The sequence below is a fragment of the Geotrypetes seraphini genome, chromosome 7 (genome assembly GCF_902459505.1).
Source record: "Geotrypetes seraphini chromosome 7, aGeoSer1.1, whole genome shotgun sequence".
NCBI classification, from domain to species: Eukaryota; Metazoa; Chordata; class Amphibia; order Gymnophiona; family Dermophiidae; genus Geotrypetes; species Geotrypetes seraphini.
The window spans coordinates 39,546,228-39,560,837 of NC_047090.1; the positions used below are offsets into that span (position 1 = coordinate 39,546,228).

The 14,610-nt window shown below is 41.3% G+C and overlaps 1 protein-coding gene across 1 annotated transcript in view; it reads right to left on the bottom strand.

Moving 5' to 3' along the window:
* Positions 1-14,610, bottom strand: part of SYT1 (synaptotagmin 1) — a 656,423-nt gene that overhangs the window by 236,736 nt on the left and 405,077 nt on the right. The window contains exon 3 of the mRNA XM_033951677.1: positions 9,782-9,967. Within this exon, the coding sequence (XP_033807568.1) occupies positions 9,782-9,962 (181 nt within the window). The 5' untranslated portion in view covers positions 9,963-9,967. The remainder of the gene's footprint in view (positions 1-9,781; positions 9,968-14,610) is intronic.

The window sequence follows — 14,610 nt, forward strand, 5'->3', positions numbered from 1 at the left end:
GAGGCCACATGCGGCCTGCCAGGTACTATTTTGAGGCCCTTGGTATGTTTATCATAATCAGAAAAGTAAAATAAAACAGTTTCTTGATCATGTCTCTTTAGCTATAACTTACAATATTATTATTAAGACTTAGCCAAAAGGAAAGATTTATAAACTGTAAAGCATTTTACCTCATGCACAATTGCCATTTCTTTAACAAGACATTAACTATTTTTTCTGAGGCCTTCCAAGTAGAGGTCTGCACGGGAACAGGGATTGTGGGAATCCCGCGGGAGCCCCACGGGAAACCCTCCCTAACCCAAGGGACTCCCACGGGGACCCCCCTCTGGCCCACGGGACTCCCACGGGGACCCCCCTCTAGCCAAAGGGACTTCCACGGGGATGGAAGGCTTTGGAAGCAGGGTTCATCCATATAATATAATGGACACAGCCTTAGTAAAAGAGGGGGTTTATAAGTTAATTAGCTGAACAGAAAACAAAAAGGGTTCCACCAAAGAGATTCCACAAGGAAAACAGCAGCGCAAACACAAAAGAAACTGTGGAATTGATGATCCTGTCAGAAGAAATTGCTGCTTTTTATGGGGATGGGTGGGGATGGAGGTAATTCCTTGCAGGGATGGGTGGGGACGAAGAGGATCCTGACGGGGACGGGTGGGGATGGAGAGGATCCTGGTGGGGATGGGTGGGGACGGAGAAGATCCTGGCGGGAATGGGTGGGATTTCTGTCCCCACGCAACTCTCTACCTCCAAGTACCTACAAATCTAAAATGCGGCCCTGCAAAGGGTTTGAGTTTGAGACCACTGGTGGTAGGTGGAACTTGGGAAGGAACTGATGTTAGGCAACTTAGGTGGAGATGAAGATGACAGATCAGATTGGTGACCCCTTTATCCTTTCATCTTTCGTACATAGAAATAGCACTTTCTAAAGAGAGTGAAAAACTTTGAAATTAGTGCTGTAAGGGCCAGATTCTCAAAACTTAAGAACATGGTCGCTAAACCAACTCTAACCATTCCCTAACCGGCCATAACTACTCCTTCAAAAACATCCCTTTCAGCTCTAGGCGCACAGTGGGACTCAGAGGCCTAAAAAGTCTCTGGATACGTCTAAAAACACGTTTTGATTGTCGGCACTTGGATGACCTGTCTTTTAGGTCATCCATGTGCCGACTTGGTTGGGTTTTTAGATGTATTTTTGTTTTGATCATCAGCCCCATAGTGGTTTGCCTTTTGAAAATGAACATTTTCTTACTGCCGACTTTGGAAGTCCAGAGCCATAAGTCCAAATTGGACTCGGACGTATGTTTTGAAAAGGCCCCTCTTTTGTGTGTCTAAGTGCTTTGAAAATGAGTCCCTTAATGTAATAATTTAAGAGTTATTACTTTTGCCTATTATAAAGACATAATATCAACGTTGGATATGTTTAATGCACATTTAAATAGCCATTCACTGTTGTATAATATTGTTGGGCCTACAATTTAGCCACACCCTTTCCTTTGCATCGTGTCCGTGCTAGAGAACTGGATTACTAAATTAATGGTATGCAGGTGCCTGCTTTTGCAACATCTCTCCTCTTGCTAGTGGGAATTTCAAGTGACACAGCAAAGCTGCTCACTATCAATTTTGCAGAAACTGCATCTGCCAGATTGCCAAGATCCATTTCAGAGATGAAAATCAATTAATATTCTAATTTGTTATCTGTCATTAGTGGTCACAGTGCATTATACCTAGCGGTTTGTGAGACCTACAGGATAACCCTTGAAAACACAAGCTGTAAAATTTCCCACCGTATTTTTAATTCACTCATGATATTGTTTGCTGCAAAATTAAGAATCAACCTAGCGGCATCTCTTTTGAGAGCAGTAGCCTAGGGAATTGTAAGATGCCTGCAATTCAAATCACTTGAGGTGTCAAGTTGAATTTTGAAGAAACCGCTAAATTAACAAACAAGATATTCATCCACTCACCCACTGATCATCTGAAGCACTATGAACTTATCATAATTCACCAATAGAGTGGATTCACAAAGTGTCTTTCTTTCCCATAGACACCGTTAATAAATCAAGCCCATGGGATCAGATGTATTAGTGGATTCCTTCCTTGGTTCATAGACAATTTGGCGCAAGACAGAAGCGTGTGGGGAAAAAGTAATTTTTAAAGAGGTCCGACGGGGGGGTTTGGGGTGGCAACCCCCCTACTTTATTGGTTAGCGTTCACGCTGCTATTGGAGGGGAGTTCGGGGGGTTTGGAAACCTCCATTATAGCGAAAACGGGACTTTTTCTTATTTTTTTCGGGAAAAGTTCCGTTTTCTCTATAATATGGGGGGGTTTCACCCCCCACGCCCCCATGCAACGGCAGCGTGAACACTAACCAATAAAGTGGGGGGGTTGCTACCCCAAACCCCCAGTCGGATATCTTTAAAAATTACTTTTTCCCCCGCGCGCTTCTGTCTTGCGCCGAATTGTCAGTGCTGGATTGTCGGCGCGCTGGCGTCTGGTGTGCGATTATCCCATCACCTCCTTCCTTATTTGGCTCAGATTCTATAAATGATGCCTGGAGTTAGATGCCTAGATTGGCCTGCCTAGATGATCTAGTGCCTAATTTAATTATTAAATTTGGCTTACTCGGCGGTATAAATTATATGTCAGCACAGTAGTTCAACGTTGCTTTTATCGATTGCATAGGATAAGATCTCTGTCTAAACCGGGGGTGTCCAACCTGCGGCCCGAGGGCTGCATGTGGCCCCGTGAATATTTTGTGTGGCCCCGATCGAGGGCGATGCAGTGTTTTCCTCTGCTTCCCCTGGGTGTTTACCGTCTTGCCGACTCCTTCCTCTATCTTGCTGCAGTGTTTGCGCGGCCCCAGAAACATTTTATTTGGCCATTGCGGCCCAGGGAAGCCAAAAGGTTGGACACCCCTGACCTAAACTATTAGAACCTGCTTCTCTGAACATTTTGATTCACTCTCTTGTGATCTCATGTATCAATTATTGTAACGCCCTCTTTAAAGGCGCAACAAAAAAAGAAATAAGAAGACTCCAACTAGTACAAAATACTGCAGTAAAAATTTTATTTAATGCAAAAAAAAAAAAAAAAAGATCATGTCACCCCGTTTTTACATAAAGCTCACTGGTTTCCTATACAACATAGAATCACCTATAAAATTATATTATTAATATTTAAAACCAGAGAAAATAATCAGTCTGAATTCATTAATAATCTACTTATCCCTTACAACCTTACAAGGACTCTGCGATCTACAGCTCAAAACCTTCTTGTTATCCCATAATTGAAACACAGAAATACATTAAGGTCCGCAAGTTTTTCTGTTAGCTCCCCTTCTCCTTGGAACAGTATTCCAAACTATTTACATGAAAAACTTACACTAACAGACTTTAAGTCAAAATTAAAGACATTTCTCTTTCTCGACACTTTTGATATCTTAAGAACAACCTAACACTTAGAAGGAGTCTTAATACTTGTTCCCCTTCCTATTGTTCTTCTCCTTTACATATTTTCTTTTTCTTTACATATTGTAGTTCCAGCCCTCCTTTCCTTCTTGTCTCTGTTTGTTAATTTTTTGTTAGTTTATTCGTCCTTAAAAGCTAGTATTTGCCCTAGTGTTGTGTGTTTTTAAACTGTATTTTAGTTAGTAGATAGTTTTAACATTTTTGTACACCGCCTAGAAGGTTTGATTAGGCGGTATAAGAAATTTTAAATAAACTTGAAACTTAAACATTGAAAAACTTGGTTACATTTTCTAGGTAAAGGCAAAGTGAATAGGAAGCATTTTCTTGTAGACAAAAGTTTCAAGTTTTATTAAAATTTGTTATCCCGCTTATTGCATTTCTAAGCAGCTTACAATTAAAAAAAAATTATAAAGGATACAAACTATAGTCATCACAAGGCTTACATTTGTCTTGGACTATGATTACATTGGGTTAAAGGGGTGAAGTACAATATTTGATAGGAAAGTTAGACAAAGAAGGTAAGTACATGGGGGAGAGGTTAATTACATCTGTGCAGAGCGAGATTCAAAATGTTATAAGTTATAGATCGAACGCGTCCTTGAACAAAAATGTTTTTAGATTTGGTTTAAACCTGTCAAGATCTTTTTCTTCCTGAAGGTGAATGGGCATTGAATTCCAAAGTTGTGGGGCCGTGATCAAAAATATTGATGAGCGTGTGGTATCATAGATTATTTGTTGAGGTGATGGTAGTACTAGGAGATGTTGATTTTGCCATTGGAGTGTTCTGGTAGGTGTGTAGGGGATAAGTAGTCTATTTAAGAATTCAGGGTTATGGGAAGTTTGGATCTTGAAGGCCAGTAACAAAATGGTTTCTACACCCTCTATACCTTAGAGGGCAATGAATTAGGTACAGTAGTGGGTAGACTGGGTGGTCCAAATTTCTAACTGCCCTTTGTCTGTTAACATCCAAAATTAAACCACTATGAAAGTCAGGAAAACACGACTAGATTCACAGGCCCTGATTCTATAAAGTCCACCTAATATTAGGTGCCAAGATCATCATCTAATTCAATTGAGAATAGGCTTAATCAATGCCTGTATTGGCACTCAACACCTCACAATCAGCTTTACTTGGACATAATTGAAAGCTAGGTGCCTAATTAAAAAAACTTGATTCTATAAAAAGTAGGCGCCCTAGCCAAAGCGCCTACACTAAGTGGGCATAATTAGTGCTGGATCATGGGCGTGTTCTCAAATTAGGCACATCTTTGTGAATTAGGCTCTGATATCGGTGCCTGACTTTAGGCGACACAAACCCTGGCATAAATTGGGGATGTGGCGCACAGTAGAGAATCAAATTGTTTAATTGAATAAAAAACATAAATTAATATTGAAAATAAAATTAGAGTGCTCAGTGTGATATCTTATTCAAAACCAGCAGGTTAATAGAATGAAGATGTATTATCATTGCATCATTGCACTCACCTACCTACCAGCCCTAAACAGCTTGTTGGGTATAAGCTGTTCAAGCAAACAAATATCAGTAAATATATATAAAAAAATACGTTGGTTCAACTTTCCTGTTGAGATTTTCTGACGGCGTGTTCCCTCCATTAGGAGTTCCAAAGTTTTTTCCTCCTGATGATGCAATTTTTGGTGAAACACGATCGGTGTGGAGGAAATGTTGGACTTTTTCAGTTTTCACGCCAAGGAGTTTTGGCTACACTTTGACTCTGGAGAAATTTTTTTAGCGGTTGTTTAGATTTGGGGACTCACTTGTTTTGTTGCTACCATTTCCTAACCAGCTATAACAACATGGAACAGTACATTGCACAACTTCTAGTGCCTACGAGCAGCTCTTAAGGACACTTACGACCATCTTGAGAAAACATACTTAATAGTGGTGAATTTTGCATCATTCATCTGTTAATCATTTTCTTCTCAATTCAGCTAAGTATTTTTTTATATATATTTACTGATATTTGTTTGCTTGAACAGCTTATACCCAACAAGTTGTTTAGGGCTGGTAGGTAGGTGAGTGCAATGATGCAATGATAATACATCTTCATTCTATTAACCTGCTGGTTTTGAATAAGATATCACACTGAGCACTCTAATTTTATTTTCAATATTAATTTATGTTTTTTATTTAATTAAACAATTTAATTCACTTTATTTGATACATTATAAAGTTAGTGAATTGATTATCATAATTTTTCTCCAATTTATTTATACTTTGTGCACAGTCTAAGTATCATTAGGTGACGCCAAGCATGAGTCTATAATGAGTGCCTATGTTTTGTAGAATTGGTGCCTATATATGTGCCTAACTTCAGGCAAACTTTACAGAATCAGGGCCACAATGTTTATATTACAAAACAGAACCATCAGTGAGTTGCATGCTTTCAGTTACCTTCTATCTCAAGCCTAAGGGTGTGCAACTTCATCCAAGTGAATTTAAAGGCTTCCCATATTTCTGACCCAATCATGCCTATAGCTACTACTACTCCTGGCTTATCTATGTTTGCCTATCGCAGACGTCGGTTTCAATTGTCCTCTGGGCCTCTGGCCAATACCATCTCCCAGTCCACAAAGAGCCGTCTGGCACAACCTTGTACCCAAGTGTATCTCTAAAGGCACTGCACATGGTGCCTAGAAAATGAGATCTCTTGCATGGTTCCAAAATACTTTGCAACCGTTTAAATATTTAGGGCTGGATTCTGTAACCAGCGCCTATGTTGGTGGCCACCCGGTTACAGAATCATGCCTAAATTCAGCCAAGATAGGCTCAGAAAACCCTGGCCTACATATCAGCAGCCTAATTATGTCGCCGTGGAATCCTAAAGTCAGGCCACAGCAGCCATAAGCTGATCAGTTAAGCCAGCAGTGCTCCCTTATGCTGTGGCTTTGGGGAATCCTGCAGGCTCATCTGATGGGGGGGGGGGAGGGGGGAATATCCCTGCCACAATCAGCTGAGTGGCTACAGCAGGTGACAACCTGACATCAGCAAGAGGGATGCCCACTGCCTCCTGCCGGAATCCCCAACCACCCTTTGAAGTCCCCCAGTAGGAGGGATGCCCACCCTATCCTGCTGGAACCTCCAACCCCTCTCAAAGTTCCATGGTAGGAGAGATGCCCACTCCCTCCTTCTTGAACCCCCCCAACCGTGATAGGATGGGCCTTAGGTGCCTGGGCCAATCAGAACCTTAGGCCCCTCCCTGGTGCATCCTAAGATGCATCAGGAAGGGGACGGCCCACCATTGTGATGAGGCGGGCCTGCTGGTTGGAGGATGTAGGCATCCCTCAGGCTGGCCATACAGCAAAAGGTATGGGGGCAGGGGGGGCTTGGGGGATGTCGGGGTGTGGAGTTCAGGAATATTGCCGGGTAAGGGGTGTCATGAGTTCAGGGAGTTTGGGAATGTCAGGGTGGGGGATTGGGGGTATTGATGGGGGCAGGTAATGGGTTCAGGGGGGTCTGCAGGCAGGAGCGAGTGGACATCCCCCCTGCCTATTGCGGCTTGGGGGCGTGCTTCGGGGGTTCTGGAAGGTGGGAGTGGGTATCCCTCCTGCCGATGTCAGGGGGGGGGGGGGAGTCCCATGCCATAGCCACTCAACTGATCGCAGCTGGGGTATTTCCCCCTGATCAGCTGAACCAGCAGGACTCCCCAAAGTTGTGGCTTTAGGGAGCACTGCTGGCTCATCTGATCAGGGATAACTTCCCCTGCCTTGATCAGCTTATGGCAGGGGCTCTCAACTAGAGAATGATACGGGGACAAATTTTTCTCCATCCCCACAGGAACTCAATTTCCCCGTCCTGTCCCCACAAGTTTTGTTGTTGTCCCTGTCCCATTCCTGTAAGCTCTGCCTTAACCACATAAGCTCGAACACTTGTGATTTTAACGTGTTTGAGGCTTGTGCAGATGAGGACAGAACTTGCAGGAATGGGACAGGAAAAGAACTTGCCGGAATGGGATGGGAAAATGAGTTATAGCGGAAAAATTTGTTCCTGTGTCATTCTCTACTCTCAATCCAGTCCTTGGGACATACCAGGCTGGCCTGGTTTTCAGGATACCCACCATGAATGTGCATGCTTTGCCTTCACTGTGTGAAAATCTGTTTCATGGATATTCATTGCGGATATCCTGAAAACCACATTGGCTTGTTGTGCCCTGAGGACTGGGTTTGAGAATGCCTGCGCTATGGCTTCTAGTCAGGAGCTTGCGCGGCAAAACATTTTGCCTTCTTATCAGCTTCCCAAAAACAATTCCATAACACAACAGTATTTCTCCCTGATTGTTCCTAGTTTCCTTTGGGGGGTCTGAGTCTTAAGCCTCACTGAATTCCGCTTCTCTGGGATTGCCTATTCTTTCTGGAGAGTTTCACTTTAGCTTTTTTTAGAGTTTAAAAGCAGTTATCCTAATTGGCTCTAGGTGGCGGTTCATAGACAACGGCACGAAAGACAAAAGCGCGTGCCGACAATTGAGCGCAGCGTGCGTCGCCGCGCTGCTCTAAATTACAGTTTTTAGGGGCTCCAACGGGGGGTTTTGTTGGGGAATCTCTCCAGTTTACTTAATAGACATCGCGCCGGCGTTATGGGGGGTTTGGGGGGTTGTAACCCTCCACATTTTACTGTAAACTGAACTTTTTCCCTAAAAACAGGGAAAAAGTGAAGTTTTCAGTAAAATGTGGGGGGTTACAACCCCCCACACCCCCTACAACGCCCTCACAACGCGGTGCGATCTCTATTAAGTAAAGTGGGGGGTTCCCCCCCACCCCACCCCCCCGTTGGAGCGCTAAAAACAGTAATTTAGAGCGGCGCGCGCTGCGCTCAATTGTCTGGGCGCGCCTTTGTCCCGGCGCGCTTTTGACCTGACACCCTAGGTGGCAGATGGCTTTCACCTGAGCTCTGAATGTGGTTGTCTCACTTCATGTCAACTCTCTCTCATTGTTCTTCAAACTGTTTTGGAGCTCCCCCTTGTATTAGGCGGTATAGATAACATAGTAAGCACTGAAGCTTATCACATCTATCCATTTATTTATGCATTTGGAGCTTTATTTATGGTAGAGTTTTCAAAAAATCTATGGCAATTCTGTAACACATTTGTATATATATATACAGTATTTTAAAAACTGTAAAAATGTATTATACGTTCTTTTTTTTACATTTCATATGTGTCGAGAACATTTATTTGGGAAAAGTCATCTTCTTAATCAGTGCTGGAAAGGGAAGAAAGGCAAAATGTAAGCATGGGCAGGTAACAGATGGCACACCAGGAAGACTGCTGTATTTCTGCCTCTAGATTGTAGCGAGTGGAGATAGAGGACTAGGGAGAAAAATAGGGATCACAGCGACAGCATAAGGACACCAATTCGCTTGCTTGCATAAGGCACTGAAATACCTAGTTAGAACTCTGAAGAGAGATTAGAAAACAGGGATGGGGAAGGATTCTATGGAATGGGAGGAGATCCCATGAGAGAAGGAAAAGGGATTTAGAGGTTAGAAGCAGAGGAGTAAGAAATGGAGGGGATAAAAGGAAAAAGTACTCGGAGATGAGAGGAAAAGTGGGGGAATCCAGAATCAGAAAAGGGAGGAAGGAAATGCAGGAGAGTAATGGTAATAAATTAATAAATATAGCCATACGTTTCAATAGATGACAGCTGCTCATAAGGCATAACGTGGTTGGCACTGTTCCCTCTAAGCTGAGTGGGAGTCCTCCAAATGTATTGCTTCCAGTAGAGGGTGGTGTTTCAACACTGTGTTAATTCCTCAGAGTTCTGCAGAGCTTGTATGTCCCTCACTATTGAGAATGTAATAGTGAAATAGCACCCCCCACTGGCAGGAATGTAGGTGGAGGACTCCCACTCAGCTTAGAGGGAACATGGGCGATCGGTAAAGAAAACTTTGTGTATGTGCTGAATATTCTAATAGCTCTCAAAATTCTCCACCTACCCAAGTTCATAGACATGGCAACTACATGATGCATTGTAACGGTAACCAACTTTGATAACTATGTCCCTAAGGGCTACTGTTAAGACATTTTATTTTACCTCTAAGTTGTGCTGGATTTTATGCAAGTAAAATCTGATAACCCTACCTATTACAGAATCTGGCCCTAAGTAACTTGCCCAGCATCACAAGCAGCTGCTCTAACTAGGCCAGTCCTCCAGATTTTTGTTAAATTTCTTTTTTGTCACTAATAGTCTTCAGTAGAGCGCCTTCTTTTTCACACCCAACAATATGGACAAACATACAAATGCTTTCAAAAGAACTGGTCACTTGTTTTTAATTCTGTCGATGGCCCCTTTTCACTTACGTGGAATTTTATTCAGTTGATTCATAAACTTCTCCTTAAAATGAGAGAAATTATCCCCCTTTCCTTCTTCGGGAAGGGCTGCCTTCGTGGTATTATTTGGCAGTTCAGACGTGACCGCTGCGGCTGGTGGCATCACTGCAGTCTCCTGGGGGCTCTCGCTCAACCTCATCTCGGCTCCCATGGTATCTGAAGGGACGACATTGGGGAAAGAAAAATTTGAAAAGGTTAAAGCTCATTCCCCCATCAGCGGTGTTCTACTTTTGCAGAGACATAGCTGCGTTAACGGGCACATCTGCTTGCTGAGTAAATATTACATCTTTAGCATATTACTTCATATTGGTTTGTGCAATATTTATTAAGCCAGAGAGACATTTGTTTTTCTGTAAGGCAATACAAGTGATGGTTATTACAGATCTTTTTCTTTCATTATTGCAGGCATTTAAGATCGTGGCTCTGTTTGGTCTTTTGGAATTGCTCAGCAATGGTAATGATTTGGCTAAACGTATTTACAGCTGTTCCATACATCATAGGACACTATTCTGCTCTTATTACCATGGAAGGCCAAATGTTCATTGTTCAGTGCTGAAAAGTATATTGTATATTATATAGAGTGTGAAAAAAGTATCAAGTGATGATCTTAATTGACTCTAGGTTGTTGACAGAACAGGAACTAGTTTGCCTTTTGGTGTTTTTTTTTCCTCTTGCTTGCTTATTAAAGATAATTTTCCTTCCTGCCATTATCTCTGACATTATGGTATACAATATACACTTCTAAATTATTAGATCTAATTGAGACATAGAAACATGATGGCAGATAAAAGCCAAATGGCCCATCCAGTCTACCCATCCACAATATCTACTATCTCCTCCTCCCCGAATTCAGACACAGTCTTTGGCTCCACTACCTCTACTGGGAGACTATTCCACACATCTACCACCCTTTCTGAGCCTATCATCTCTTAACGTCATCCTATGCCCTCTCATTCTGGAGCTTCCTTTCAAATGAAAGAGACTCGACTCATGCCCATTTATGCCATGTAGGCATTTAAATTTCTCTATCATATCTCCCATCTCCCGCCGTTCCTCCAAAGTATACATTCCTGAAGCTACAATACTCACAAAGATGGGGAACTCCTGAAAAATGAACACAAATAGCTCACATAGCAAGGCTTTTTGTTTCTTTTCTTAATTAAAACTTTCTAAACCCTTCTTTTTTGATCAGTGAATTGCAAATCTGCCTCCTTGTGCCTGAATAACCATTTTAGTGGCGTCACCTGAATACATAGTGAGGGATTCATATTCCTTCCTCTTTCTTCTTTAATTCAGGCATTCTTTAATTCGAGCACGGCAGATAAAGAAAGACTTGAACGGTCCATCCAATCTGCCCATTAGTTCATTTCATTAAAAATACATGATTGAATTAACTTGTCTCTTTTTTGATATTTCTGGGCCATAGACTGAAGTCCACCTGGTATAATATTAGGTTCAAACTTCTGAAGTTGCCATCTAAGGTCACTCCAGCCCATCCAACCATCCTGTTGTTTACAGGATAACTACTGTAAAGTCTGTCCAGTAACATCCTCACATTCCAAGTTAGTGGAGTTCCCATTTATTCCCTCCCCAGCCCATCCTACACCAAATCATCACATAGGGGACCAAGTTAGTTGAGCTTCTTCTATTCAAGGGTTGGGGAAAGAACAGAGTGTTCACTTCCGGATGTAGAGATAGACTTGCATTGATTGAAGCCTTATAGTGAGTGCATTGCAAAGTGAGGGCTACTCTGGAGAAGGCTCGTGGGCGGGTGTCACATCGTGTAATGTCATTTGGCACAGAAAAGTTTATTACTGCAAGAATTCATGTGTTTCTCTGTATGAAGCCCCACTTGTAAAAAAAAAAATTCACCCCATCAACCCTTGAATTTGTACCTGAGAGAATAGGACTTAGGGTTGCAATGAGAGATATAGGATTTAAATTAGAGAATGACACGGTGACAAAATTCATCACCGTTCCCGTCCCCGCGGATAACCGTGGTAAACCATCTTCATGTCATTCATTAAGGAGAGAGGGAAGAATCAGAGTATGAATGGCCACAACCACTGACCATCAAGCTTTGCGTTGAAGAATGCTGGGGTAGAAGGACTGAGGTTGAAACAGACACTACAGAATGACAGTCTCTGGTATCCAGAGCAGATATTGTGATGTCATAATGCCTCATTCCACCAGTGCCTAAGAGCCAATCACATCACAGTGGTGTCACAATGGCTTTATTATCCTTGGCTCACATAAGAATCAGAATATGAATGGCCACAACCACTGACCCACAAGCTTTGCTTTGAAGAATGCTGGTGTAGAAGGACTGAGGCTGAAATAGACACTAAAAAATGATATGGGATTATTTCCTGCGGTTATCCATGGGGACGGGGACGGGAACGGTGATGAATTTTGTCACCGTGTCATTCTCTAATTTAAATCCTGATCTCCTTGACTCTCCGTGTATGGTTCTAACCTTTAAGCTACACTTTCATATTAACTATACCGTTTATTTCCCTATAAACAGCAGCTAAAATCTATTTACATAAGCAGGGTTGCAATATATGTGTAAGTTAAATTAAATGTGCATGGTTCAGTTGTAAGATACTGCTGAATGCCTCTGCTGTTTGGCAGCTGAACAGTCTAGATTGTAAATGAGGGATTTTGCAGTTCTGACTTCTAGCTAATTCAAAACTTGAGCAGACGAAATAGTTTTGACAACAATTGTGATGCTACATTTAAAAAATGTAAAAGTGAGGAGAACATCCTAAAGGTAAGACAAAGAATGCATCGACAAATGATATATCAAATGATTCGTTAATAAAGAACTTTCTGTGTGTCAAATTAGGACATGACTTGAACTGAAAACCTTGCACCGTAAGGATAACTAAAGCAAATTGTAACCAGTAAATCGTATATTATGTATATTAAAAAAAATATATATATATTTATTCATTTTAAAATAATTTAATAAGTGAAGAACAATAAATAAAACATTTATACTATAGACATGTATTTTAATATTAGACCCTAGATAGAATCGTCTATATGGACATCCATACATTTGATCATCCAGACCGCCAAGTCGTCTATCTTCATACCGCATTCTCAACCAAAAATTCATCCAAGTCCCAAATGCCCAGAAGACCTTTTGGATGTGGGAGGGGCCAGCATTGTGATGGACTGGCCACCCAGACATGGCAACAGAGTAGTGGGACACCTTACAGGGCACTGCTGTGAACTTCACAAAAAGTGAAGAAGTCAAGTATTAGCGCTAATTGGCTCATTATTCAATTAAGTTGCATGCACAAATTGGGCGTGTGCAGAAACTTGAGCAAGCAACTCAAAAGCGCCATTTATAGAATTCAGGGGACAGTATGCATTCTTTCCCAAAAGTACATCCCATAGGTGCATGTTTGATAGTTTGTGAATGCGTACTGGTTTGCACAGGCATCAAGGGTAACTTGACTTGTATCAAGTTAGGATAAAAACTTGTATCGGAAATAATGTTTGTTAAACCTATAACCCATTCTGAGCTCTTTGGGGACAACGGGATAGAAAATTAATTAAAGAAATAAATAAATCTGGATATATTCTAGGAAAGGCTCAACATCGGGCAGAACCTTTTCTAAAATACTACTGGAATTTGACACATCTTGATCTGGATGTCTCAATTCTGATTTCTATGTTCTATCTAACACCTTTATGGCTACTGTAAGGTGTCTCAATTCCACTTCCTCTAGGGCAGGGGTAGGGAACTCTGGTCCTCGAGAGCCGTATTCCAGCAGTGCATGAGATCTATTTGCATGCACTGCTTTCAAAGCATATTCATTGGGGAAATCCTGAAAACCCGACTGGAATATGGCTCTCGAGGACCGGAGTTTCCTACTCCTGCTCTAGGGGAATAATTTCTTTGCAAAGCCTGTTGGTTACTGCTGACATCTCCTGAAGCCCTGAAAAAGCAAATGCTGCTGGAACATAACCACGGGGGATATGCTTCTGTTTTCAGTCTTTCCTTTAAGATTTTATGTCAAATGAACAAACATACTTTTTCTTCTTTTTTTTTTTCAATATAATTTTTATTAACTTTTCAAATAATACATCTTATACATAAATTAAACATATCGATCAAAAATAAAGGAAAACGAATAACTTAATACAAATTTATACATAAAATAGAACATATACTAATAAACTAAAGTAAACATAAAATAAAGCAAAAATACACACAAGAGCTACAGAATCTTTAATCAGAAACAAAAAAGTCTCATTTAACTATAATAGGTTTCTACAAAAATCATCTAGTGGGGCCCATTTCAGACTGAAATTAACAATGTTATTAAATTTGAAAGCTATCATTTCTTCATATTTCCTAATCATACACAAGTGATTCCACCATTCGTGAAAATTGAGATTGGAGTTGTCTTTCCAATTGCAGGCAATATGATGGATAGCCAGAGCAATCGTGTCAAATATTTTAAAGTACTTTGATGGGATCGAGATATCTGGGCACGAGGAGCACAAAATAATGACGCTGTAAGAGATAGAGATACCACTGTCTAAATGAGTTGTAGAAAGTATTTTCGGCCTAATGCTTGACCAGAATAAATGTACATTAGGACACTCAAAAAGAAGATGTATAAGATTGCCATGCTGAGAATTACATGACCAGCACTTCCCTGATGATGTTGAGAGTTTAAACTTGGCAATTTTATTAGGGGTCAAGTAGGCCCTCTGAAAAAAAAACCATGTAGATTGGCAAATTGAAGCTGACATAGTGGGCCGAGCTGATAGAGACC